The following is a 27,469-nucleotide window of genomic DNA, read 5'->3' as shown; positions in this document are numbered from 1 at the left end:
GATAAAATTTGGCATTTTGTGTCTAATGGCCATTCCGAGGGCAAAATTTAGGTTGGATGAGATATGGATATTGTGAATCTTAAGGATCCCATGGATGTTCAAGTTGTGCACTATCTTTTAGAAGCGAACTAAACAGGGTGACCCGCGGGCATATCCAAATTTTTTCAAGCTAAAAAAATAATATTCAAAATATAATAACTTGAGATAAATTAAGTGTGACTCGTAATATAAGACTGAAATAAACTGTAAAAAAAAATTATAAAATTTAATATTTAATATTTTAATATTAAAAATAAAATTTAAAAATTTAAAAATATAATATAAAAAAGGTAAACTCGAACCAACATTACTTAATTTATAAACTCACAACTTACAATATGAGATGAGGATAAAAAAATTCAAAAGAAGTACAATACAAGGTTCAACAAAAAAAACTTTAAAACAATCTCGAGCTAATCAAAGTGAACTTTACCAACCCGCTATGATAACAAAACAGGTAGAAAATTGAAAAAATGATAAAAAAAAATTTTAAAGGCAAATTATTCTATATAAAATGATGAAATTAAAAAAAAATCTAATAAAAAAATCAAGGAAAAAAATCAAACCTTCAAAAGAAACACTTGGTAGAAAATACTAAAATTAAATAAAAAAAACTTAATAAGAAAATACAAGCTAGCTCAGGTTAACTTTACTACTCTACACTCGGGATAACCCATTACTCGTATATTGTTTTTTAAATAATATTTAATAAAATATGTTCAAGGATCAATAATTTAATGGAAAAAGATAAAATAAAAAAATAATTTAAAAAAATCTATCCATATTAACTCAACTAACTTTCAATTTGAGATACACAGCAGAGATAACCTAACAAAATAAAAAACAAAACAAATTAAAAAGCTTAAGAATTAACAATTTAATATCAAATAATGAAAAAAAAAAGACCAAAAAAGGATCAAATTAACTTAAATAAAAATTCAAGACAAATTAAAACAATGAGGACTAAATAATATACAAAAATAATTGAAAGAAACTAATTAGGGACCAAATTAAAAAACAAAATAAATTAAAAAAATAATTAAAAAAGAGCAATAAAAAAATAAAAAATAAAAATAAAAATAAATAAATTAATCAAAATCCCAGGGACATAATGATAATAATATTAATAATGAAAAGGATAAAAAATATAGTAATAAAAAGAATGAGAACTAAATTAAATAACAAAATCTAATTAAATTAAATAATTAAAAAAAATAAAAATAAAACAAACTTAAAAAAACATCAAATTTAACCAATGTTAAAATTAAAAAAATGAATATCATACCTAAAATAAATATAAATTAAAGTACACAATTGAATTTATTAAAGAACTGCACGTACATTGAGACACGAAAAAAGAAAAAGAAGGAAATGAGGAAAAAGACTAATTGTCGCCGAATTGCCATTCAAATAACATCACATGCCACCCCAAAAGATACATTAAACGAGTAAATGCTTGATATTTTTAAATTACTGTACATGCTCACACATGCCACCTAAACAAAGTTAAGGACGGCGTGCCCTGAATAATAGGCCAACGTTACCAATTTATTAATATTATAATAATTTAAATTACTAAAATAGCGTTAAGGTATATGAATATTACAAAAAAAGAACCATAGTGCAAATATAAAAATACCCACCTATTAATTTATCAAAGTTAAAGGGTAAAAGTGAAATTTTATTATACATGAAATGTACAAAAACATATCAACCCCTTAGGTCAATATTTCTCAAACTTGAAGGGTGAAAACATTATTTCACTTTACTGTTTGAATCCATAGAAAATCTTCTCGCATGCTACTTTAAAACACCGGTAACTTTTAGTATTTTTTTTTTTTTTAACGATCAGAAATGGAAATTTATGGCCAGTTTCATTTACGGGGCTGATAATGTTGTTGTTAGAGATCCTCCAAGAGAAGACTTGAAATCTCAATCCATTGTGTCGGTAGGGCTGTCTCAAGTTCTATCAGGTGACTTCAGTTTTATAAGATTTCAGTCGGGCAGACTAGGAGGTTCTCTTTCTTGGGCAGGGTACATAGACAGCTTAAGGACTTGTACACAGTAATCTAAACTTGATGATCTTTGGTGTTCTGGTATGCATTATACTTGGTCTAACCAATGCCCTGACAATTTTTTTATGAGGAGATTAGACAGAGAGCTTGTGAATGAGAATTGGGGTCGATATTTCCCTTAATCTGAAGTTATTTTCTTGCCTTCTGGAGTTTCGAATAACTTGTCTCTGAGAATTGCGAGTTTGTTCATGGGATTATAGTAATTGGAAGTCATGAACTCATTGTCAACAGTGACGAGGATGATTTTTCTAGCTAGATTGAAGGGGATTACGGTTTAAGGGGGGACGGGGTTAAAGTAGCATATAACATGTTTGTTAAAATGTTGCAGATAAGTTCAAGCTTTAAAGGTATGATATAATTATTAGATTGCTATTTTTTATTTAATGGTTTTTTATTATTATTATTTCGATGTCTCAAGGATTCTTTATTTATTAAAAAAATATAATGACAATTTTATAAATAATTAATTTTTTTTGTTAATTTTTTTATGTCATGTAAAGAATCATGACTATGTAAAATTCATGATGTTTTTTTGTAATTTTTAAAATTATAAAAATAAATTATAAAATTGAGTACACGAATAATTTTCTCTTTTTTTTTAAAATATTTGTCTACAGATTGCTACTTTTTTTTTTGTCTCTCCTTTTTCTTCTTAATCGAATGAGACATTCACTTAAAGAGGATTTAATTTTAAATTTCTTTTTAGAGCCATGCTAAATATTTTAAAAATAATGTTAAAGTTTTTCCTTATTATATATTTTTTTTCAATATTTAAGTACAAATGGGGTAATTGACTTTGCTGACTTATTGTAATTGAATAATGAATGACTCTCTTCATGAACTGGGTAGCCAATGCCATCCACTCCAAGTGTTCATACAATGATTTGAAAAATAAAGAAAAATATAGAAATTTCGAAGGTAATTAATTTTCTTCCTTCTTTTTTTTAGGATAAATTTTTTGTTGTTCTTCAATGGGCAAAAGTTTTATTTACTTTGTACACTCAATTCATATCTATAAAGGGTTTTTTTTTTCTTAACATTAAAAGATAATGAATCTAATATATTTAGAAAAATAATTGTTTTTTATTATTAATTTTGAGAGATATAATTTAATTAGTTAGGCTATAAATTTGTTTTTTTATAGATTATCAATTTAAATTTTATAAATTTAATAACTATTAAAAATTTATATAATCATTAATTTCAATATTTGTAATATTAATTAATGTATATATAAGTTGTCTTCTTAATTAATGTTCAATCCTTGAGATTTCTAAAATTAAATTTGTATATTGACGATCCATGCTAGAAAACATAAAGATCACTTGGTAATTTTATTGATTAGCAACAAATGCAATGTTGTCATGCATGGGCTGTGCTTTTTTAAAATCTTGATATTTTTTATTTTCAATTAAATTTTTTTAATATAGTAATATTGAAAATAAATTTTTAAAAAATATTATTTTAATATATTTAAAAATAAGAAATACTTTGAATAAGTTAGGAAAAAAATACTACCGACACTTAAAAAGCATTCGGTTCCAATACGCGGAAAGAGAGGGACACGGAGAGAGAAACAGGCGACCCAACAGATCCAAGAATTTACATCTCACAGCACTAAAACATTTCCTGCCGCCTCCCACGAAATTACACAGATGTTTCTTCTTACCCACCAAGAAAAATACCCCAAACCATACAACCACATACATCCAACATATACGATATCTTATGGTATGGTATGGTAACATAACATACATATGGTTGATTTATCATCATCAACTTATATAACAAATGCCATCTCCATTCTCTCCCTATAAATTTAGTCCCACATTCTCTTCACAACTCCCCCCCCTCAGTCTCTCCGATTTCAACTCAGAAACCGCTCTCTGACTCACAATGGCTAAGGTGAGTTAACCAACTCTAGAAAATAAAATGTGTTTTTATTTGCTTGCTTTTCATTTTCTCTCCAATCCAATTAAGGTTCTGTTATCATGGGTATTTGCTTTTCTATTCTGCAGAAGAAAAACAACGACAATAACAATAGCAGCAACGTAGTAGAGAAGAAAGAGGGAGGAGAAAACAAGAAAGGTGGTGATGGAGGAGGAAAAAAAAAGGAAAATAACCCAACCCCTGTGGTTTTGAAAGTCGAAATGCATTGCGAAGGCTGTGTTTCTACGATCCTCAAACATGCTCGCGCTTTTGAAGGTACCCGTTTTCTTTGATATTTATGGCTTTTCCCCCTTTTAATGCAGAATTCTCTGGTTTCTAGTCAATATTTTATTGCTATTCCCGTTTTGCTACTGGGTTTTTAATGGGTTCTGGTGGATGTTTCCTTGTCTAGGCGTGGAGTCAGTGGAAGCAGAGGCAACTTCAAACAAGCTTACTGTTATAGGGAAGGTGGATCCCTTGAAAATCCGAGACTATCTCCACTATAAAACCAAGAAGAAAGTCGAACTCATCTCTCCACAACCCCAAAAACAAGACACGACCACCGCCAACAACAACAACAAAGAGGACAAGAAGTCCAACGACAAAAAACCGGACTCTGATGCCAAGCCAAAAGAGGTATAGCGTAAAGGACACAGCCTGAGCTTTGTTTTCTGGGGGTTAATGCTGGGGATTCTTTTGTTATTAATTTTAATGATTGCTGATTAATTAATTAATGACTTGCCGTTATTATTTAAATGGTAACAGGCTCCGGTGATAACGGCGGTACTCAAGCTGGGACTTCACTGCCAGGGTTGCATCGAGAAGATTGACAGGATAGTCTCCAAAACCAAGGGTATATACGTTTTCAAAATCTTCCTTTCCGTGTAATTAACGGCGTTAATTTCTGATCTTTTTAATACTGGGTAATTAATTAATTAATTAATCAACTGTGTTATTACGATTAATTTTTATAGGTGTGCATGAGAGAGTAATTGACAGGCAGAAGGAATTGGTGACGGTCAAAGGTAAAATGGATGTGAAGGCTTTGGCCGAGACCTTGAAGTCCAGGCTCAAGAGGCCAGTGGACATTGTGCCACCTAAGAAGGAGAAGGAAGGTGGCAAGGATGGGGACAACGTCGAGGGAGGCGGTGGTGGGAAGAAGAAAGGTGGCGGTGGAAATGGTGGGCAAGATGGTGGTGGTGGTGGTGGTGCTGCTGCTGCTCCTGCTGCAAGAATGGAAGAGAATCGGATGGAGTACATGGTGCAACCTGGGTTTGGGTCTGGATATGGGTACGTGGGTCAGCCAATCCCTGGAAATGGGTATGTGGTTCAGCCAATTCATGGAAATGGGTATGTGGGTCACCCTGTTTATGCTCCATATGGACCGGGCTACGGGTATGGGCATGGGTATGGGCACGGACCGGTTCAGGGTTACCCGGATCATATGCGGTTCAACGATGAGAACCCGAATGCCTGCTCTATAATGTGAGGTCAAGGTGTTTTAGAGCAGTCATTAGAGGAAAAAAGAAAAAAAAGAAAAGAAAAGGTGAATGTAAATAATGAATAGAACAAGCAGGGAGGGGAATTTTGGGTTGATGGATGGTGACAGGTGTCAATTACTATGATAATCTATCTAGTTGGTCTCTTGGGATGCGTGGGAGGGTTTCGATCTTGGAATATTGTAAGGTTTTGGATTAATGTTGGGACATTTAAGTTAATTTTGAGGTTTAATTTCATGACTGCTACTCTACTGTCTCTCTCAGTGTTTTGTCACTACCAAATGAATGTCACCGTCTGATAAAAGAACTCGTTGTTTGTAAGTTTATTAAAATGATAATCTTTTTAATTTCATTTGTGACATTAAAAAATGGACAGGCGAGGCATAACCACCAAGATGTGGACCTAATTAATGGTGGACTAGAGAGTCAATAAAAATGGAGAGAAATAATGCATGCACGGTTAGGAAGGTTCCCAGCTAAAAGGAATCATGCTTTGCTGCACCTACCAATCACACCTAAAATCGGACCCTGGCATAGTGGCATTGAACACAAATGTGGGTGGTCTCACCTTTTCATGCAATTGTCAGTTGTTAGATTAGATGGCACTGAGTTTTGTGTATTCATGGAACAACAACCAGTTTAATGTTCAAATTTTGCAAGATCAGTCATCTCATCTGCCTGCCCACCAAGAACAAAGGACAAATTCCTTGCACAAGTTATGAGCGAATGGCCTTAAGCCATTGGAGGAGTCTGTCTCCTCTCGTGTATCAGAGGCTTGGGACCTACCCCACTTATTTTCAGAAAAAAATGGACTGAGAAGGGAATCACCTGCGAAACACGCCCTTCTCCATGGGTCCTTATCTGTTGTACTGCAGAGCCTCGGGGAGGAGGGCCGACTACAGGACTGCAAAGTGCATACATATACGATATATTGGGTGGGTGACTCGCATCTAAAATATAATTAAATGTTAAAATACGATGAGATGAAAAGGTTTTTTTGTAAAATAAATGAAGATATCGTGGTCTAGAAATGCGAAATTTTAATAATATCATGCTTCGTAAATATGATATCGATGACATGTTGCGGTTCGTAATTATTTTGAAAAATAATTGGATTATAGTCAAAAACGCTCAAATTATTTTTTTAACTATCAAAAAGTTTTGGGTTATTTTTATATTTTAAACTTGAAAAAAATAATAAAATCATAAGTTTTGTTAATCTGAAATTTTATTTATTTTATAATTTTAAAGAGTTAAAATATTTATAATTTTATCAAAATTTTAACTTAGTATCCTTTATAAAGAAACTATATCCAAAATTTTATCTTACTTAAAAAAGCTATAATAAAAAATAATAACCGCAATCAACAAACTCTAATAAAACTCAATATATTCTCATGTTTCATAATTACAAATAGTTCTAAGAATGTAAAAAATATATATTTATACATGTAAAATGAACATAAAATAATTCAACAATACAATATTCAAATAATTCTAAAATATATAAACATAACTCATCTATCTATCTAAATCTATGTTGTTTACTTGATGATTTGGCTTATCAATAACATAATCGAATCCAACTCCTACTCCTCCCTAAATAGTTTCGTCCTCAGCTACAACATCATCAAGAGTCAACCTATCCTCAAAAGTTTAAAATTTGGTGTGACAAATATTTAATCACATGTGCGCTATGATGTGAACTTCGCTTTATTCATCAATACTACTAAGATAAAATATGGTTTATCAATCCTCTCATAGTAAGAAGCCAAGTTAATATTAATAAAACACTAATGTTAAATTAAAAATAAATACATAAAACTCAACGGTTAACATATATTAATCATAAAAAGACTTTATTACTTACATAATATTGAATCCACTATGCATGTTGCTCATACTGCATACATCTAGGTGGAATAACTTGCTCGAGATCTAGATTAATAATTTGTCATGTTATACTCATATATTAAATCATATATTCCTCATTAGTACCCACAAGATGTATCTATATAAATATTTCATTCTTTCATACATCCCCCTATGATACATAAGTACTATGTTGGCCTAACCAGTTGTAATCATTATTTTTAAACACGATATTTAATTAATATTGTGTTTTAAAAACATGCCATGTAATTTTTGCACCTCAAAAACACATTATTTAATAAACATCATCCTTGAAAAGCATGATAAGATAAAATTTTATTATTTTACCGAAATCATTTTCAGTCAATATCATTTCTTCAATTTTAAAGTTTGCTGTACTAAGTTGACAAAAAAGAAAAACATATAAAAGGCCGATAGGTTAACGTACAGAAATATATTCGCGCGCGTGAGAGAGAGAGAGAGAGAGAGTAGGAGGATACATTGGTCCTTTTGCCCCTAGGCATTGAGCAAAAGCATCTTCCTGGGCAATCACATAACCCCCACAGTTACACTGGCTCTCTTCCTTCTATGCCCCTGTTTATACAAGTCGAAACATGCATGCATGCATGCATGTACATGAGATTTTTCACATCCACATCACCATCACCATAAAAGGTTGGTAGTGGTACTATGCTATACGTACAGGTGTCATTATCATGTGCTAACCTGATGCAGAGCATCGACTCTGAGTCATCGGCAATTAGTTGGCTCCCCTTTGGCATGTCGATCAAAAGCATCTGTGGGGGCAGGGCAATTTTTGTGCCTCTTCCTTTGCTGTGCGCGGCGGCGACTAGCCGGAACCTGTGTGTCTGTCTCTCCGTATAGCGCCGCGTGGTTAAAATTGTATTTTATGTCCATCGTTTTCCTTTATTTTTGAGATTATTTGGTTAATTAATATATATATTGTAATTTTGTATAAATTCTACTAAATATTTTAAATTTATAGCTTTTCTCTCACATGTTTTTTAAAGCTGCAATTATAAAATCTACCGTATAATTCCATACGACTAAAATCTTATTCAAAATTCTAATTAATTTAACCAATAAATATCCATTATTCCATTAATGATTTGATAAAAAATTATTACTTATTAAAAAAGCATAATTTAATAAGATTTTTTGTTTGTAACAAGGACTATTCAAGAAAATCATATTTAAAAAAATAAATAATTTTGTTATAATAAGATAAATAGTCCAAACATTATTGGGTAAAATTTTTTGTTTGTAACTATGATTATTCAAGAAAAGAAAATTTAAAAAAAAAATAGATAATTTTTTTATAACAAGGTAGATGGTCCAAACATTATTGGGTAAAAATTTAATTTATTTTTTAAAATTATTTTGATAAAACAAAAAAGAATATTACTTTAATACAGTATATTTGTATAAAACATGACTGTACATGGTGATAGAGAAAGGGGCGCCCCCGCTACCCATCATTAACTAGCCTATGGCTTACACGTGCATCACATGGTGACCCCACGAAAACAGAGGACGTGCAACAATCATCTACGTGAGTGGCGATACATGGTGATGTGATATATGTATATCATGATGTACTGCTGCATGTTCCTCTTTATATTTGTATATATTTTTTGTTTTATTTTCTTTTTTATTTAAAATCACCCCCCCATTGAGGGATTGCAGGCTCTCACCCTGTCTGCTTTTGTGAAGGGTAAAGGAAACTTCCATAAAGATGGGGAAAAGCACTTTTATAAATCATCTTGATTTTTTAGGTATAGCACTGGCAAATCTTTATATTACATAATTCCATTTCTTTTATCCTTCCATCTTTCTCACTTTATTTGGTTATAAGATGGTGAAATCATGTGTGACTGAGTTGACATCAAAGATATAAAATACGGATTTAAAGACCAATTTAAATCAATACTTAAATTGCTAGCTGAATCACATCGGACCAGATAAGTTTATTCAAGGTTTTTTTTTTTAAAAATAACTTCAAAAAAATTAAAAATTTTAATACTCACCCAGTTTGTGATCGGTTTTGAGTAAATAATTAACAAGTTAACTCACTAAACTATATATATAAAAGGAAATTAAGCAAATAAAAAACAAGGGATGTATTAAAAATGACCCAGCTAACTCTCAACTCGACGCAGTGGATTAAAAATTGAATAACACCTTTCTTGAACCACTGTCTTCCTGACTAGAGATTATAATTTTTATTTTATTTTTAGCAACAGCATTGAATATTAATTCCAGTCAGAGAATGATTTGCATTTACGCACTATGAAATTAAAGTATGCTTTTGTATATTTGAATTATATATATATATATATATATATATATATATATATTATACTGAAGGAAATTACAAAAGTAGATTCCAATACCCATGCGATCAAGGAGTTCTTTTAAATCCTCTTCCTTTAACCGTGATGATTGCATGAGTTCCATTCCATGTGAGCGTCCACGCAGGTTATCTTATTAAAAAAAACAAAAAAAAAGTGGATAATAAAGAGGGTTAAAAAGGAAAAAAATAAAAAAGGAAAAGGTTGGTTTTGATGGAGAAGTCCTTTTCTCCTTTACATCCACAGAAGGTTATGTTATTTAAAAAAAAACAAAAAAAAAAGTGGATAATAAAAAGGGTTAAAAAGGAAAAGGTTTGTTTTGATGGAGAAGTCCTTTTCTCCTTTACATCCACAGAGTACTTTAAACTTTATGATATATATATATATAGCTGTAAAACCAGATTTATTGCATATATGTCACAAGACCTGAGTTATGAGAGTTAATCTAAATTGATTTTAATTTTATTTTTTAAAATTAAAATAATATAATTTTGAGATAAACAATTCTAGAAAACATTAACAAATTAAAGATAAAATTAACTTTGTTAGCATGACTTTTTCTATCTAAATGGGTTCAGGTCAAGATCAATTAAATCTCTTATTAATTTATTACAAATTAAAGATAAAATTGACTTTGTTAGCATGACTTTTTCTATCTAAATGGGTTCAGGTCAAGATCAATTAAATCTCTTATTAATTTATTACAAATTAAAGATAAAATTGACTTTGTTAGCATGACTTTTTCTATCTAAATGGGTTCAGGTCAAGATCAATTAAATCTCTTATTAATTTATTACAAATTAAAGATAAAATTGACTTTGTTAGCATGACTTTTTCTATCTAAATGGGTTCAGGTCAAGATCAATTAAATCTCTTATTAATTTATTACGCGGATCTATCTTTTATAACTAGTTAAATATTTAATTGTATCATTGAATTCTCTTTATTAAGTTTTGAAAAATAAGTTTATTTATAACTTACAAAGAATATAAGATTCATAGATTATGTAATATGTTATTTGATATTGTGGTACCAAGAATGATTTAAAAATATTTTTTGTTTAAAAATATGTAAATATAATTTTTTTATTTTTAATATATTAAAATTATCAAAAATCATTAAAAATAATATTTTTCAAGGCAAATATATATATATATAAACAAAAGTTATCTGAATATTACATGGGTACATGTATACAAAACACAAGTATTGTGATTGCTATAATAACACTAGTTGTGTGAGTGAGACCCATAATGCTATGCATACTTCTTTTCTTTTCTTCTTCTTGTTTTTTTTTTATTATTATTATTTGTAATGATTGTTAGAAACAAGGCACAGACTTCATGGTACGTCAAAATGTTGAATGAAGACTGTCTGAAATCATAATTTTTGCACGGAGATGAAACAACTTGGATTCTTGAGTCGATATTGCTGTATGGGATTTTCTTGGGCTTAATTTCCAATTTAGAGGCAAAATCCTAATTATTTCGTTTGAACTTCCTAACTTAGGCAAGTTTACCATGTTAGAATTATACATTATAATTTCATGAAAATACTTTAAAAAAAAATCAAACATCCCCAGAACGTGACAATTTATCTGGGAATATTTAGATTTCATGATCAAATGACAAAATAAAATAAAATAAATTAATATTTATTAAAGTTTTTCAAAAAGTCATTATTGTGAATATGGGACTGAATAAAAGAGTTGGATGAGGTTAAGGATCTGCTAAATCTCAAACACAATAATAAATAATAATGTATAATAAAAAATCTTTTTAATTTTATTTTTTATTCAGCCCTGCATAGGAGGTTTTAGTGCTATGAGTAGAGGAAAAGCGAAACAATGAATTACGGGTCTTTATTGAAAGGTAAATTTTCAAAGTTGATAATCACTTTATAGAAAAAGTCCTAAGGTGATATTTAGTTGATAGAGACCCTGGGGCAAGAATTCCTCCTTCAATGTGGATGGCGAGCAGACATAATTATGAAAGGCGAACCCCCCCTCTACACAAGTGTTGTTGACGATAACTTGATAGGGTATGCATGGCAATGAAACATTATTAATTCCATGTAATTCCACTACTTATTTAATTTCATTTTGGCTCCACAATAAATCTCTTGTGCCCTGTTCTTATTTATTTCATTGTACGTTTTAAGAAATAAGCAAGATGAAGCTGTGACCTTCAAAATCTGTACAAGAATTTGGTGATAAGAGGATTGGTGAACGCACTCAAAGAGCATGAATGTGATGGCATTTGCTCGAGATCAAGCTTAAATGACTTTCTAGCTACTTTAACTAAAAAAATAAAGAGTGTGAGTGTGGATACTTTAAGTCCCAATATATCCTGTACTTTGGGCTTAGATTCTATCGATGACCCTGTAGTTGGAAGGCAACCATCTTGTAGCTCCATGGACGCCAGATGAAGGGGGACCAGAAAACATGGAGAAAAACCTTTTGAAATATTTGTTGCCCAATTAGCATCCCTCCATTCTTTCAGGTGAAGCCTCATTTTCTGAACATCAATGTTTGCCCTTTGCAACGGGAATACATGGCTAAAGATCAACACATTTTTATTTGAATTCATAAGCGTTATTGTCATGTATTTCTCAGCAGCCATTTCTGTTGTTTCCCTTGTAAAATGCATGCAAACTATCTTCCACGCTCAACAATACAAAACAGAACACTAGAAATTGGAAAGGTTATTCATCGGAAATCCGGACGGGATGTGTTCGCATTATCCTCATCAAGAATTATTTTTACTCCATTGTTTTTTAGGGCATTAACAACGGCCCAAATCTTGGTGCGGTTCTTGTAGCCTTTTTTCTCAACCTCTTTCTCCATATCAACATGAATCCCTCTTCCTTGTCCCTGTTCTAGACCCTCCACCTTGAGTCGCATTGCCAACACCTCTCCAACAACTGTAGCTGATTTTGCGTTGCAAGATCGACCACACTCAAGGGTGTTCTTGATGGAATGTTCAACCGTTGATGCTGTTGCAACAATTCTCCCATTGTTTCTGTCTACAACATTTGCTGTGATGTATTTCAATGATATAAACAGCCTAAGGACATATCTCTTCACGAGCGTCATTCTTTGACTATCCTGACATTTTGGTTAACAGCAAAAAGACTTGATAAGCTTTGGAAAATTAATTGTCAATTGACATAGAGACGACCAAACACAGCCCATATCATCACAGAAGCTAAGCCTTAGCCTTACTAAGCTACACTACCACTAGTATTCTTATTTCAGCCCCTGGAAAAAACTTACAACATTTTCTTAGATCTCAAACTTGATTTGGAGGGAGGTAGAGGAACACAATTTTAACTTGAGCCGTTTAACACCTCTTCTATATGGGTATTGTTTTTGCAGAACTTTGTCTATTTCTTCAGCCCCGCCAACAAGCAGAAATTTGTATTCCTACTATCTTACAAATTCACTTTCCAGTTTTAGAGCTCGACTTTCTCTGCCAGATAAGAGTAAATAACATACCAATAGCAGAGTTATATAATTGCTAATTTAATTGTGGTAATTATAAAAAATCTGTTTTATGCTCCTACTGGAAAGGCAACAGACATTTCTAAGAAATCCAAACAAAAAGAAAACATTAAATGCCAGACAAAGAAACGCTCAAGCACGAACATGCTAACTACAAGTGGCAGCCTATAGACCATGCCAATAAACAGAAGATAAAGAACTAAGGTGGCTTTTAGTGGATTTCTATGATTGTTATCCACAGCTATATAGTGCATTGAGTATTGTAGCAGCAGGCTTCCCTTCATACATTAAGCATGCATTAAGCACAAGAGAAACTTCAATGCATCTTCTGCAATATGTAGTTCTTAATTATGAAGCTCCTTAATGGTCAAAAACTCAGTATTATTGAGTTGCGACAAACAAGACATGTAGATGGCATGAATGATGCAAGTAGGTGATATAACTTGTGCAAAATTCATGCAATGTCACTTTTTTTTCCTGTTTATGCACTATTCAACTGTTGACCTTCACGATCAGGACAGGATTGAAGTCAGACTTCAAAGAAAATATCCATTCCAGAGGCAAATAGTCATTGAATGCAATTACAACAAGCAAACAAAGCGTACATGTACCAAAAATACTCGGTCCTGGTAATAAATTACAACTGTATGAGATATAGCTTGGCTACATAAGACGGAAAGACATGAAGCTTGAAACTCAGATTAATTAGATAATTTGACAAGTTTTCCAACTCTGTACATCTAGACTTTTCACAGTGGCAAAAGCGCATTTAGATTCAGAATTTGTTGTCAGATAAAAAAAATGAGAAATCATAATGCAGAGGCAGGAGAAACAAACAATATCACTGGAAGCCAGAAAGAAGGAGCAACAAAGTGTATTTTCCAATTGAATCAATTCCTCCAAGTTATCAGAATGAGGAAAGGAGTAATCGGAAATTTGCCAGGCTTCTTGACAGACATTGATATAGGATATCTAAGTATCTTTGAGAACCTGAGAACTGTCATGGATCCTGATATGCTATGTATCACATAAGTTTCTCAAGGAATATGGGAGATTGAGAGGAGTCTTGTAAAGCAATGGAAGAAATGCTTTTCATACTAACAAAATTAAGTCTTCCGATAATAATCACCTGACAAAATTGATGTCCAAAACCAAAACTAACAAATGAAGTCCTATGTTCAGATAGGCTAGAAAAGAACATAACCCGTACCAACTTCCCCTCCATACGGACCAAGTTATCTCAAATCAACCTTCAACATTTTTCGCCCCTCAAGAATGGAGACAGTGAAGCATCATAGAAAAAACAACATATTACATAAGAGGAGCATGAACTGATCTCTAACTCGGGATCTAATTAGAAAATCTTATTTTGGGAATAGCTACCTTAATTCCAGATGAAAACTAAGGAAAATATCCGTCAAAACAAGTAAAAAAATAAATAAAAGTAATTATTTTAGAGAGCAGGAAAGCAAACTAAGAGCAATGAAAAGCAACACCTTGAACCGATGTCAAATTAAGCATCATTTAACCAATTATCAATGCCCTTTCTAAGTGGAACATAAACTGGGCCTGCACTTGCAAGAACCCCATGAATTTTTGTATCCAAATTATAACAAAACTCTTTGGCTACTATATATTTCTAACTGGCGGGCTCAACGGAACATTAATATGCTATATTTGAACAAAACAAAAATCAAAATGTAACTAACACTGCTTTAATAACAAACAAGGAAAGTAGCAGTTTTTAACATCAAAATTAACAAGTCAAGATTTTTTTTATTAATACATCTAAGAACATGGGCAAATTATTAGCATACCTCAAGTTGTCAGCCAGCCGTCTGCCCACCAATGGATAGGTGCTTCACCGTTTAGAACTAAGCCCAATACCCAGAATCTCTCTTATCCTAAAACTCTAATTGTAAATACGGTTGGAAACAGGACAGACCGTGTCTTCTGCTTTATTTAAGGTTGCACTTGCAGAGGAGAGAGGGAAGCGAGAGGAAGAGCATAGCAAAGCAGTGGGTTCTCTTCTTTGGGCCTGATCCGCTTCAGTTGGATAGGCTTTCAAGTTCGGCTGTTTTTGGGGTCTTAGCGTTTTTCTAAAACTAGTTTTCTTCATAAACGTGTGACTTATTATTCATTGTTATTAAAACCAGTATGCTGTTTGGGTGTGTTTAAAAAAAAATTAAATTTTTTATTTTAAATTAATATATTTTTAATATTTTTAAATTATTTTGATATACTCATCTCAAAAATAATTTTAAACAAATAAAAAAATATTATTAACATATTTTTATAAATAGAAAACACTTTAAAAAATAACCACAACCACACTTCAAAACACATATATATGTTTTACAATAAATAAAAGAAGTTAATTACATATAATTTAATTAAAAAACTAGGATTAATTTATAATCTAGTTCTCAATAAATTTTGACTATTATCTTAAATAAATATAGAACCCACTCAATTTTTTATTCAAACAAATATTATCCTAGCTAAATAGGATAATATTTATTTATTATCTTAAATAAATATAAAAAACTAGGATTAATTTATAATCTACTTCTCAATAAATTTTTACTATTATCTTAAATAAATATAGAAACCCACTCAATTTTTTATTCAAACAAATATTATCCTGAGCTAATAACCAAGCCCAGTTTAATAATTACATAATTATTTATACAATTTTTTTAATCTAAAAAATATGTTTTAAATATTTTGTAAACCAGAAGAATTCAATAAGTTTGATCATTTATAAATAAATTATTTTATTTGATTTGAAAACATATAATCAGAAATTATACTACTTTTTTTACTATTATTAGAATGGATATGAGAAAGGGTTTGCTCATATCAAGAAGGAATATAGAAGCATTTTAAACTTTGGCTCCGTTTGTTTGTAGGAAAGTTGTTTCTTTTTGTAAAGTGAATTCTAGAAAAGTGAATTCCTAGAAAAATAAATTCCTGAAAAGTAAAGTATTTTCCGATGTTTGGTAGTGTTATGGAAAATGAACTGGAAAACACTTTCCAGTGTTTGGTTATGTTATGGAAAATAAACTGAAAAATAATTTATTAATATTTTATTTTTCTCAAGTTTATTAAAATAATAAGAAATAAATCTTACAAATTAAAAAGTTGAATAATAATGAAATTGAAAAAAAATAATTTCATAAATTATCTCAAATAAAATAAATAATAATCAAAATAATAAAGATCAAATCTAAAAAAAAAGATGAAGAAATTAAAATAATAATAATTAACATTTCATAAAGTATTTCAAATAAAATAAATAACAATCAAAAGAATGAGGATCAAATTTGATAGAAAAAAATTTCAATAAAAAAATAATAGGAGAAAAGCAAATAACAATTATAAAAATGAGGACCAAAGTTGATATAAAAATTAAATTTTAAGAAATAAAATTGAAAAATAAATATTAAAAACAAAATATATATAGCAATCAAAAGTTTGAGGATCAAATTTGATATAATCAACAAAATAATGACATTTCTAAATTTTTCACAACTTCCGGAAAGTGTTTTCCTCCTAAATTTTTCAGGAAAACACTTTCCTGAAAATCAAGCCAAATTTTCTTTTGACTGGAAAATGTTTTCCATTTACCAACTTTCCTAACAACAAACAAACACAAGAAAGTTTGAAAAGTGATTTCCCAAAAACCACTTTCTGAAAAACAAATACAAGAAAGTTTAGAAAGTGTTTTCCCAGAAACCACTTTCCAGAAAACAAATACAGCTAAAAAGGAAAACACTTTCCTAAAAACCAAACCAATTTTTTTGACTAAAAAATATTTTCGTTAACCAGAAAGTGTTTTCCGTTGACCGGAAAATGTTTTCCGTTGACCAATTTTTCTAATGACAAACAAACACAGAAAAATTTGAAAAGTAATTTTTCAGAAACTGTTTTCCGAGAAACAAACACGGCCTTTATGTACATACAACAACTATGTTTCTGGAGAGGGATCTGGGTGAGGTTGATTTAAGCGGCGCATGTAGTGGCGAACGACGCGTTTCGGCTTTCTCTGTTAGCTGCAGTTGAGAGAGTGGGCGGAGGATGGTGGTGATGTTAATCGAAGATGGCAGCTGGAGTTGTTATTGTGAGCAAGACATGGTCGGTAAGTGACGAACAATTAGATTAGAGAATTCTCGGATGTGTAAGAGACTACAGGTTCAGTTTTTTGTATGCTCTTTTCTTTTTATTCATTTTTGGAGGAGATATCTGTTTTACATAAAGGTGTTTTTATTTTTTTATGTATTTATTTTTAGTATAATATTTTATAGAAAAACCTATTAATATAAAATGTCTTATTATCAATTTATAAACTTAATTTATTTATTAAAAATATATTTATAACTTATGAAATTCTATAAAATATTTTATAAATTTTAATTCAATTATTATATCTTCCAACAACTTTAAACATCTATCCCTCTATTATTACCAATTAAACCCTATCATTATCAATTCAATCATGATCTGCACCACTATATTTTTCATCACCGATCTCATTGTTATTACCACATGATTTCCACCATAATTTTAAAAATTAAACCGATTTAGTAGGTCAACTTGAGGCTCAACTAGTTTAGATTTAAAAAAATAAATGACTAAATTGACTTAACTTGACTCGATTAAAAAATAAAAGTTAACTTAATTCGATTAAAAAATAAAAGTTAACTCATGAATTGATTGACCCGAATAAAATCTAATTTAAAAGAACCATTACTTTTTTTATTTCAAGGTAAACCCTTCACCCTAGACAATTTCATGGTTAACCCTCCAGTAAGATTTTCAAACTATGATTTCCACCTTCCAATCACTCCATCAACACCTTTATTATTGTTACTATTCCACTACCACATCCACCCTCACTTTCCATCATCACAGCTATCACAAACTTTGTTTGCTTATTATTATAAAATATCATCATCATTATTTTATTATTATTATTATTATTTTACATTATTATTTATCAAATATTATATATATAAAATATTTTTCACAAAAACAAATTCACCCTAAAAAAGATGAATACAGTAGCCTTAAAAGTTTTGAAACAAGCTAGTTTATATAAAGTAGGTTAAAAGCATTTAACAAATTTCACTTTTTTTATGTTTTTCTATTGAGCTTGTTTATCTCATTTATTTTGAGTTGACTAATTGATCTGGACAATAGTTGTTTACACTTTGCTAATTTATGACTTGTGTTATGCTATGGGTTGAATTAAATTTATTTTTAATATAAAAAAAGTTTAGACCACGTGAAACTATGTAGTATTTATTAAACTCAACTCAACATGCTAACATTGAGATCTCCTAACCTAACTCCTTCCATAACCCAAGTTTAAAATTAATCTGTGTGAAAGTTATTTCAACATGACACAATAGACTTAGTGGATCTAAAGACAACTTAAACCACTAGTAAAAAATATGGTTTAACTTTTAATATAAATTTAAGATGATATTTTTTAATATTAAGATGATAGCATAATAGATTAATCTAATGATGTGAACTTGAAGGACAAAACTCTAAAACCTATAATAAAATATTTATATACTTACCCAATAAATCTGAAACCAAATTAAAAAACCATAACTTGTTGATTATTTGAATTAAGAGCTAGAAGTATATGGTTAGAACACCACATAGATGATCTCTTTAACTAGTTCTGAAAAAAATTCAATGAAAAATTAAAAGCAAAAGTGTTCACACAATTTTTAATTCAAAATCCAATATGTTTTCACATCCAAAAAATAAACAATATTTATATGTTTGACTTAAACAAAAATAAATTGTAATTAACTATAGATTGAAAATCAAATCCAAATAACTAACTAAATTAAAAGTATGAGTAAAATAAAACACAAAGCTAAAGTCATGTATAAATAAAAGCCTAATCCAAGTATTTCTAAATAGTAACTTTTGAATCTTATTGAAATGTTTTCTCAATATCTGATTGCTATGAAAATTTAACCTTATGGAAAACAAAGTTATTAAAATCTTCCAACAAACTTTTAGCATAATCCAACAATCAAATTGAAAGGCTTGACCATTAATATAAAATTATATAATTAAACTCTTATACATGTTAAACAACCTCATCTCTTGCTTATATCACCTTAATCAAAACTTGATCTTTCTTTGAAAACAATTTTGTGCTTAACACCATCCTATAAAGAATTCTTGAAACTTACTCAACTCAAATGTCATGAATGAACCCATTAAAGGCCTTTTCTATCCTCTTGGGTTTGCCTTTGTAATTTGTTTAATTGGTACATGCAATGGATCATGTGGTATTGTTTATTGATTTTTATCATTCCTTTTCTTCTAAAAAGGATTCAATCTCGAATATTGATCTACATCAAAGAAGAAAGATCAGGAATATTAAATGTAACATTAATATTATACTCATCTGAAAGTTCCAACTTGAATGCATTGTTGTTAATCTGTTAATGAACTTGGAATAATCATATCTTCTAAGCTGCAACTTAGATTGTCTATGGGCTAGAAATATTTTCTTTTTTATATGCAATCAAACTCAATTATCAGGTTTAAAGATAATAGATCTATTATCTTTGTTGGCTTTAAATGCATATTGTTCATTTTTTTTTTCATTTGTTGTCAAACACTCTCATGAAGTTTCTTCACTATTTCTATGCATTTTGCACCAACAATATAGGTAGAAACAATTTCATGTAAAAGTATATGTTTTTAAGTTAGCATATAATTTTTTATTTCTTAAAATATCAAACGTTTTTGCTATGAACTAAGATATCATCAAAATAGACTACTATAAACCTGTCTATAAAATGCATGTAATATTTGATTCATTAATCTCACTATATGCTTAATGTATTAGTAAACCAAATAACATAACTAATCATTCATACAGCTAATGTTTAGTCATAAAAGTAGTTTTTCATTCATAACCTTTTTTCATTTTAATTTAATGATAACTACTTCTTACATTAATTTTCATAAAAATACATGAACCATGTAATTCATCTAACATATCATTTAGCTTAGGAATTAAATGTTGATACTCTACCATAATGTTATTAACACCTTATCAATCCATACACATGCTCTAAGACCCATCATTTTTCAGCACGAGAAGCACCGGTACCATATATAGATTCATGCTCTCCCTCAAGTATCCTTTAGCCATCAGCTCCTCAACTTATATTTGAAGCTTATTTGTCTCCTCTAAATTAGTTTTATAATTTGGTTAGTTAGGAATTGTAACTTTATATATAAGATCAATTTGATATTTTATTTCATTGATAAGTGGAAAACCACTAAAAAACATTATCATGGACCCATTTTTATATTCATGTAATAAAAAAAAAACAACACTAGAAAGAGATTGACCAAAATAGTTAGTATTAAAGTATGCCTCTTTATACAAAAGTACAACTATAGGATGGTTAGTATAAAAAAACTCTTAACATTGTTTTTTTCCGTAAAAATTTCATAAACACCTTTATTTTTCTCTTAACAACCTTTTTTATTTCTTCTCATGTGCCCCTTTCTTTTTTTATCTCATCTCAATCATTTTTTTATTTTCACTCCTCTCATCTTTAGTCTCTTTTCTTAATATCAATTTATTTTTAGTTATTAATTTTTACAAAAAAATGAGTGTTCTTGAACCATCATAAATAATCTTCCAATCAAACTTTCATGATTTGTCTAATAGTATACAACTCGGATGCATAAGAACAACATCACAAAACACCTCATTATTATACCTCTCAATTAAAAAGGAGACCAACACCTTATATGTTTTATTTACCTTTACTTTTCCACAATCATTCAATAACTACAACTTATATATATGCTTTGTAGTAAGCATGTTTAATATTTTTACAAGAATAGTACTAACTACATTAACATAACTTTTCTCATCCGTGATTATACTAAAATAAACAAACAATACGTTAATAAAAAAAATTTATTTTGATAGAATTTTATTTTCAAAACGATTATATTTTTAGGTTTAATAAAAATATTAAAAAATTATCTACCCCCTAAAAAAATCAAAATATATGTATTTATATAAACAATAGCTTAGTTTCAAAGTTTAGTTTAATGAAGTAATTTTTTATCCAATAATTTTTGCATTACTACTTTGTTTTCAAGAAAATAACAATCCGATCCTCACTAGTGTTTTTTCCCCCAAGACAACAAACTCTCTCAAATAAAATAAGGTAGCATTTGTTTAGGAGGTTGTATTTGTATTTTACTTAAAACATAAATGCAACATGTTTGGTAATAAAGAAAGACAGTTTATTGAACAATGGAGCATGACTCACTGTTTGAAATGCAGGGGAAACAAAACAACTCCTTACTACTTCTTTATAAGGATGAAGTTCACTGAACAGTGAAGCATGACTTTACTATTCACGTGAACAGTGAGGTATGCTTCACTGTTCCTGATAGATCGGGTCTAGTTTAAAGCTCAAAATGCATTGAACCGAATTTGACCTATTAAAAAAAATTATTTTTATTATTTTTTAATTGTGTTTTATTCAAAAAACTAATGCTTAATATTATTCAATGACACTATATAAATTGGACGGAGATCGCTTGATGACATAATATTTATAGAATTAGATCTTAATTCCAGTTTTAGTCCTGATTATATTTTACATGATGTTGTTGCATGCTTAAGAAACCAAAAAAACTATAGTTCTTGTCGAATATATTTCATATGTTATGGAATTGTAGATAATTTAATAAAATAATACATAATATTTTATATAAAATATTATTATTTCATGATATAATAACAATAATCAAATCTATAATATTTAAATTAAAACCGTGTATATATATAACCTCAATATAATATTTAAATTAATAATCAAATACATTAAATTAATTTAAAAGCATTAATAATCAAATATATTAAATTATTTTTTGTTTAATTTTAATTTCAATCATAGTTTTAACCAAATATATATAAATACTAAATTAATCTTAACAAAAAAATATTTTTTATTAAATATTTTTTTAAAATTATAACACAAAAACTATTACAGTATTTTCGTAATTATCTCCTAAGATGTAATAAGCCGAGGGCTTGAGTCAACATATGCGGACAGGGGACAATGCTATTTATTTATAAATTTGAGAATAATTTTATTGAAAAAAACCACACACCGTTTGGCTAACTGTATCCGTACACGTGTCACTCCAATGGCTTATAAATACTTGATCCTCGACATTTCTCAATCCCTCTCTCAGCGTAACCCTCCTTTACGGGTTATATCACACCACCGGTACAACCATCAGTCAAGCTACATCAAACCCTAGATACCTCCATCTCCCCTACTCCGATCTGTCTAATTGTTTAATATAAAGATGGTTTCGGAAGCCAGCAAAAAGAAGGCTGCTCAAAAGAAGGCGGCCGCGGCGGCCAAGCGAGGTGGCAAAGCAGCAGCATCCTCCTCGAAAACGGTAGCGGCGACGGCGGCGTCTGATTCACAGAATGAAGGTGTTGATAAGTTGTCGAATGGAGTTGGAGCCCTTCAGGTATCCGATCGGACTTGTACAGGCGTCCTCTGTTCCCATCCTCTTTCCAGAGATATTCGAGTAAGTTTCTCGATCTTTCTTTATTTTGTTTTCAAATAATATAGATTTGTTTTTCTTATTTTTTAATTAATTAATTAATTTGATTTCCATTAGATTTTTAGATGCCAAGAGTTTTTAATCACATGCTGTCGAAATTTGATGATAATCATTTTCATCTGGGCTATTTTTTGCTTAGTTAGAAATAATTCACATAATCTAGGACCGCACTTGCAACTTATATTATATGATTTCTAGTCTTTCACACATCATATAAAAGTTACAAAGTAGTCTCGCTACTAGCTTATTGTTGCTAGCTTGGTGCACCCACTACTAGACAAGTGCCTAGGCGAGCGGCTGGGCCTGTCACCAGGGCATTCTGACAACTGTGAACATACAATGTATAGACTAAAAATTTTCATTTCTGAATGAATATAAGCAATTGTTCAGCTCATCCTTCTGGGATTCTTTGGAAGAGGTAATATCAAGTGATAAGGGTTTTCTTTTCTTTGCTTATTTTGTAAAGTGGGATCTTGGTGCAATGGGAATGATATTAGTAATTAACCAACTTAGCTGTTCCTTGCAGATCGAGTCGTTGTCAGTTACTTTTCATGGACATGATCTCATTGTAGATTCTGAGCTGGAGCTTAACTATGGCAGGTTTTATACTCATACCTATTTGATTCAGGTATTATAGTACTTCTTTGTGAAAATGAAATTCATTCTGTTCTTTTTTTCTTCTGTTCATTGTTTTGCACTTCAGACGATACGGATTACTTGGTTTAAATGGATGTGGGAAATCAACCCTCCTAGCTGCCATAGGGTGTCGGGAACTTCCAATTCCAGACCACATGGACATATATCACCTCACCAGGGAGATCGAAGCCTCTGACATGTCTTCACTTGAGGCTGTGATAAGCTGTGATGAGGAGAGGTTGAAATTGGAGAAGGAAGCCGAAGTCTTGGCAGCAAAGGTATATCCTTGTGACTAAATTGTTTTTTTTTTTTCAGAGCTTGTGCGTGATGGATGTTTTTGTGACTTCCATCTATAATTGATTATTTATTTTTGGTTTGGATATAAGATAGGATGATGGAGGTGGAGAAGCTCTTGATCGTATTTATGAGCGTTTGGAGGCCATGGATGCATCAACTGCTGAGAAACGTGCTGCTGAAATTTTGTATGGTCTTGGGTTTAACAAGAAAATGCAAGAAAAGAAAACTCGAGATTTTTCTGGTGGCTGGAGAATGAGAATTGCATTAGCTCGGGCTTTGTTCATGAACCCAACTATCCTCTTGCTTGATGAGCCAACCAATCATCTTGGTAAGTTGTACTTGCAATCTTATTGCACATAATGTTTTCTAACAGTCCCATGTGTTATGGAAAAAAGAAGAAGAAGAAGCAAAACTGTAGATAAGAAAAGACTGCTATGGCTTGTTTTGTTGAATATGAGATTGGATGGGTACTCTTGAAGTCCTCAACACATTATATCATAAGAAGCCAAAAAAACACATCAAATTTAAGGGGGAAAAAAGAAGAAAAAATTCCTCAATTCATGCTGACTTGTGGAAGGTTTTCACGAGTCTCTCAATGACGCTTCTAGGAACTTTTAAGCATAAACTTCACATGTCTTCATAAGCTCTTAATTTTTTTTACCCTTTCAAAACATAGTATTAAATTAGTGATGGATCATCTAGATCACCCATTGTTTGACATATATATCTAGCGTAATCAGAACCAGTCACTGCTTGTTGGGAAATTTGGGTGTGTTTTTTATTTCAATTCGATTCTATTAAATTTTTTAGTTGAGTTGGGACCCCATCCAAAACATAAGCTTTATAACGGCTGACACATTTTTAATCATATATTAGTTTGTTTGTATTTTTACCTAACCACTGACACTTCTCCTTACATGCTAACTGCAATTTTATGTGAAATAGAATGTGTTTGGAATGGTGGATTTGTTAAGAACTTCAATTCTACATGTTAACACCTTTTAAGATTCCACATAAAACCATAGTTATAAGAACCAACCCGGGAGACAACCTGCTAAAGGCCTGGTATTGGGTTGGGCAGGTTGACTCGCATATTGGCCAGTCAACTCAAGCTATGTTTTTTCATTAAAAAAAAAAACAGCAAAAACCCTGAAACAATGTTGTTCCAGTAAAGAAGACTAGTTCGGAATAAAACTCGACATGGGCTAGGCTCTAGGTCAGCGGATTGATCCGCGGGTGGGCCGGGTCTTATAACTGTGCTGAAAAGGGTAGATTACTGCTGGATGGATGCAGTGGTCATGTATTCATGAAAACTAGTGTTTTGTTTTGCAAGTTTTATCCCTTTGCTTCTAGCTCTAAAGCGAAAAAAGAAGGAAATTTGAACACCAAATTGAACAACAATTTATTTTCAACAAATATTTGAATGTTTATCTTAATTCAATTCTACCAGTTGATTTGAATTAAACAATTCACTTGAATTTGTTCCATGCAGGTTATTAGAGATCTTCTAAGTTTGACTTCTGTTGTGATTAAAAAATGGAGTACAAGGGCCAAACTCAAGTAATTTATTTGCCTTGACTAAAAAAAGAAGAAAATTCCCCCGTTCTAAGATAATAAAAAGCCTTTTTCGAGTTCTCATCTGCAGATGCTCGTTAGCATGGGGACTTTGTTTATTAGCTTGTAGCAACCACTATACTATTCTGAGTTTTTGTATTATTACCAAATCAAATATTGAAAATTATGGCCCTATAACTATTGGATGGTATTATTATCTATTGAAGTCTTTTTTTCTTGTTGGTTGGTATATGAGTGTATTTAACTCTTTGAAGTTCAGTCATAGATTGGAGAAAAGAATGACTTGGGAGGAGTGTTGGTTTGATGTTAATGATTATATTCTTTTGTTGTGACAGATCTAGAAGCCTGTGTCTGGTTGGAGGAAACTTTGAAGAAGTTTGACCGAATTCTAGTTGTGATCTCACATTCCCAGGATTTCTTGAATGGTGTCTGCACAAACATTATCCATATGCAAAACAAGAAATTGAAAATCTACACTGGTAACTTTGATCAGTATGTTCAGACCCGTTCTGAACTGGAAGAAAATCAGATGAAACAATACAAGTGGGAGCAGGATCAAATTGCTTCCATGAAGGAGTATATCGCCCGATTTGGGCATGGGTCAGCAAAATTAGCTCGCCAGGCACAGAGCAAGGAGAAAACTCTTGCAAAAATGGAGCGGGGTGGACTTACAGAAAAGGTTGCAAGAGACAAGATTCTGGTCTTTCGCTTTGTCAATGTTGGAAAGCTCCCACCACCGGTGCTTCAGTTTGTGGAAGTAACCTTTGGCTACACACCTGATAATCTCATCTATAAGAGTATTGACTTTGGTGTTGATCTGGACTCTAGGATTGCGCTGGTTGGGCCAAATGGTGCTGGGAAGAGTACCCTACTGAAGCTTATGACTGGTGATTTGGTTCCTTTAGATGGTATGGTTCGGCGGCACAATCACTTGAGGATTGCACAATTTCACCAGCACTTGGCTGAGAAGCTTGACTTGGAAATGTCTGCCCTCCAGTATATGATTAAAGAGTATCCAGGGAATGAGGAGGAAAGAATGAGGGCAGCTATTGGGAAGTTTGGGTTGACAGGCAAGGCCCAGGTGATGCCCATGAAGAACTTGTCAGATGGGCAGAGGAGCAGGGTGATATTTGCTTGGCTGGCGTATAGGCAGCCCCACTTGCTACTGCTGGATGAGCCAACAAACCATTTGGATATCGAGACGATTGACTCTCTGGCTGAGGCATTGAATGAGTGGGATGGGGGTCTTGTTCTTGTTAGCCATGATTTCAGGCTCATAAATCAGGTAGCAGAGGAGATTTGGGTATGCGAAAATCAAGCTGTTACCCGGTGGGAGGGTGACATTATGGACTTCAAGAAGCACCTCAAGATGAAGGCCGGTTTGTCTGATTAAAGCTTGCATCACTTTGTCTGTCCCAACAGCTGCATATTCGCAATGTTGGGTTTTCTGGATGACGACACATCCCAGGCAGAATCGTGATGTAGGCTTGTAGAGGAGGACTGGTGAGGTGCACGGCTTGGTTATTGTTTTGAGCCAATGATCATCTTATCCTTTGTGCTCATTACCAGGGAGTATATTTGTTTTCCTTGATTACGATTGGCGCACTAGTAGACTTGGTTGTTTACCAAGAAGATACTTATATAGGTTAGAGGTGATGCCAATGGGATCCCGATCCCCTTGCCCGTGCCTTTGTTATATGTGTATGCACTTGAGGAATTGCTTATTATATGGAACCTTGCTTCTTAAGTTACTTGAATCTCAATCTTGAAAGTGTTTCTTATCGGTCCGCAGCAGCTCCATGATGAAACACTCGGCAACAAAGCAGGAAAAACCCTAAAGAAAGACAGGGAACAGCCAGATTACAAATCAGACATCATGATACCAAACTCAAGCTCGTATTCTCCCTAGAAACATCTCCCCTGGAGCTTGGAAAGCACCCGGTCATCCAACATCTTATAATATAGTTCCTCGGGACGCAAACCCTGACTTGTCCTTGAAAAACACTGACCCCTGGG

General features: G+C 31.5%; 3 protein-coding genes across 6 annotated transcripts; 2 read left to right on the top strand and 1 right to left on the bottom strand.

Moving 5' to 3' along the window:
* The first annotated feature begins 3,787 nt into the window (after nucleotides 1-3,787).
* Nucleotides 3,788-5,798, top strand: LOC105137053 (uncharacterized). The gene is made up of 5 exons (XM_011042630.1): nucleotides 3,788-4,019; nucleotides 4,133-4,319; nucleotides 4,456-4,679; nucleotides 4,809-4,896; nucleotides 5,018-5,798. The coding sequence occupies exons 1-5, from the start codon at nucleotides 4,011-4,013 to the stop codon at nucleotides 5,530-5,532; spliced, it is 1,023 nt and encodes a 340-aa protein (XP_011040932.1). The 5' UTR covers nucleotides 3,788-4,010; the 3' UTR covers nucleotides 5,533-5,798.
* A 6,541-nt stretch (nucleotides 5,799-12,339) lies between these two features.
* LOC105137052 (Ribosomal L18p/L5e family protein) lies at nucleotides 12,340-15,417 on the bottom strand. 3 transcript variants are annotated; one of them, XM_011042627.1, is made up of 3 exons: nucleotides 15,106-15,417; nucleotides 13,135-13,256; nucleotides 12,340-12,892 (listed from the first exon to the last, which is right to left on the bottom strand). In XM_011042627.1, exon 3 carries the CDS (start codon nucleotides 12,878-12,880, stop codon nucleotides 12,494-12,496), a length of 387 nt encoding a protein of 128 aa, XP_011040929.1. In that variant the 5' UTR covers nucleotides 12,881-12,892; nucleotides 13,135-13,256; nucleotides 15,106-15,417; the 3' UTR covers nucleotides 12,340-12,493. The 3 variants fall into 3 exon arrangements, with proteins under 3 accessions (XP_011040929.1, XP_011040930.1, XP_011040931.1); XM_011042628.1 differs by having other exon boundaries at nucleotides 12,340-12,887; XM_011042629.1 differs by lacking the exon at nucleotides 13,135-13,256.
* A 7,125-nt stretch (nucleotides 15,418-22,542) lies between these two features.
* Nucleotides 22,543-27,449, top strand: LOC105137051 (ABC transporter F family member 1). 2 transcript variants are annotated; one of them, XR_844462.1, is made up of 6 exons: nucleotides 22,543-22,909; nucleotides 23,472-23,545; nucleotides 23,649-23,859; nucleotides 23,972-24,206; nucleotides 25,789-27,154; nucleotides 27,246-27,449. XR_844462.1 is itself a non-coding variant. In XM_011042626.1 (5 exons), the coding sequence occupies exons 1-5, from the start codon at nucleotides 22,679-22,681 to the stop codon at nucleotides 26,844-26,846; spliced, it is 1,809 nt and encodes a 602-aa protein (XP_011040928.1). In that variant the 5' UTR covers nucleotides 22,543-22,678; the 3' UTR covers nucleotides 26,847-27,207. The 2 variants fall into 2 exon arrangements, 1 of the variants encoding a protein (XP_011040928.1); XM_011042626.1 differs by lacking the exon at nucleotides 27,246-27,449 and having other exon boundaries at nucleotides 25,789-27,207.
* Nucleotides 27,450-27,469: the final 20 nt, after the last annotated feature.

This window comes from Populus euphratica, unplaced genomic scaffold (assembly GCF_000495115.2).
Source record: "Populus euphratica unplaced genomic scaffold, PopEup_1.0 scaffold61.1, whole genome shotgun sequence".
NCBI classification, from domain to species: domain Eukaryota; kingdom Viridiplantae; phylum Streptophyta; class Magnoliopsida; order Malpighiales; family Salicaceae; genus Populus; species Populus euphratica.
This window is presented reverse-complemented; position numbering and strand designations above follow the sequence as displayed.

Excerpts from the sequence above, each read along its gene's own strand:
- LOC105137053 (XM_011042630.1), top strand. Across the intron at positions 4,320-4,455 it reads ACATGCTCGCGCTTTTGAAG|GCGTGGAGTCAGTGGAAGCA; the intron begins GTACCCGTTTTC and ends TTCCTTGTCTAG. Across the intron at positions 4,897-5,017 it reads GATAGTCTCCAAAACCAAGG|GTGTGCATGAGAGAGTAATT; the intron begins GTATATACGTTT and ends TAATTTTTATAG.
- LOC105137052 (XM_011042627.1), bottom strand. The coding sequence starts at position 12,880 with ATGACGCTCGTGAAGAGATATGTCCTTAGGCTGTTTATATCATTGAAA.
- LOC105137051 (XM_011042626.1), top strand. The coding sequence starts at position 22,679 with ATGGTTTCGGAAGCCAGCAAAAAGAAGGCTGCTCAAAAGAAGGCGGCC. Across the intron at positions 23,546-23,648 it reads CTGGAGCTTAACTATGGCAG|ACGATACGGATTACTTGGTT; the intron begins GTTTTATACTCA and ends TTTGCACTTCAG. Across the intron at positions 24,207-25,788 it reads TGAGCCAACCAATCATCTTG|ATCTAGAAGCCTGTGTCTGG; the intron begins GTAAGTTGTACT and ends TTGTTGTGACAG.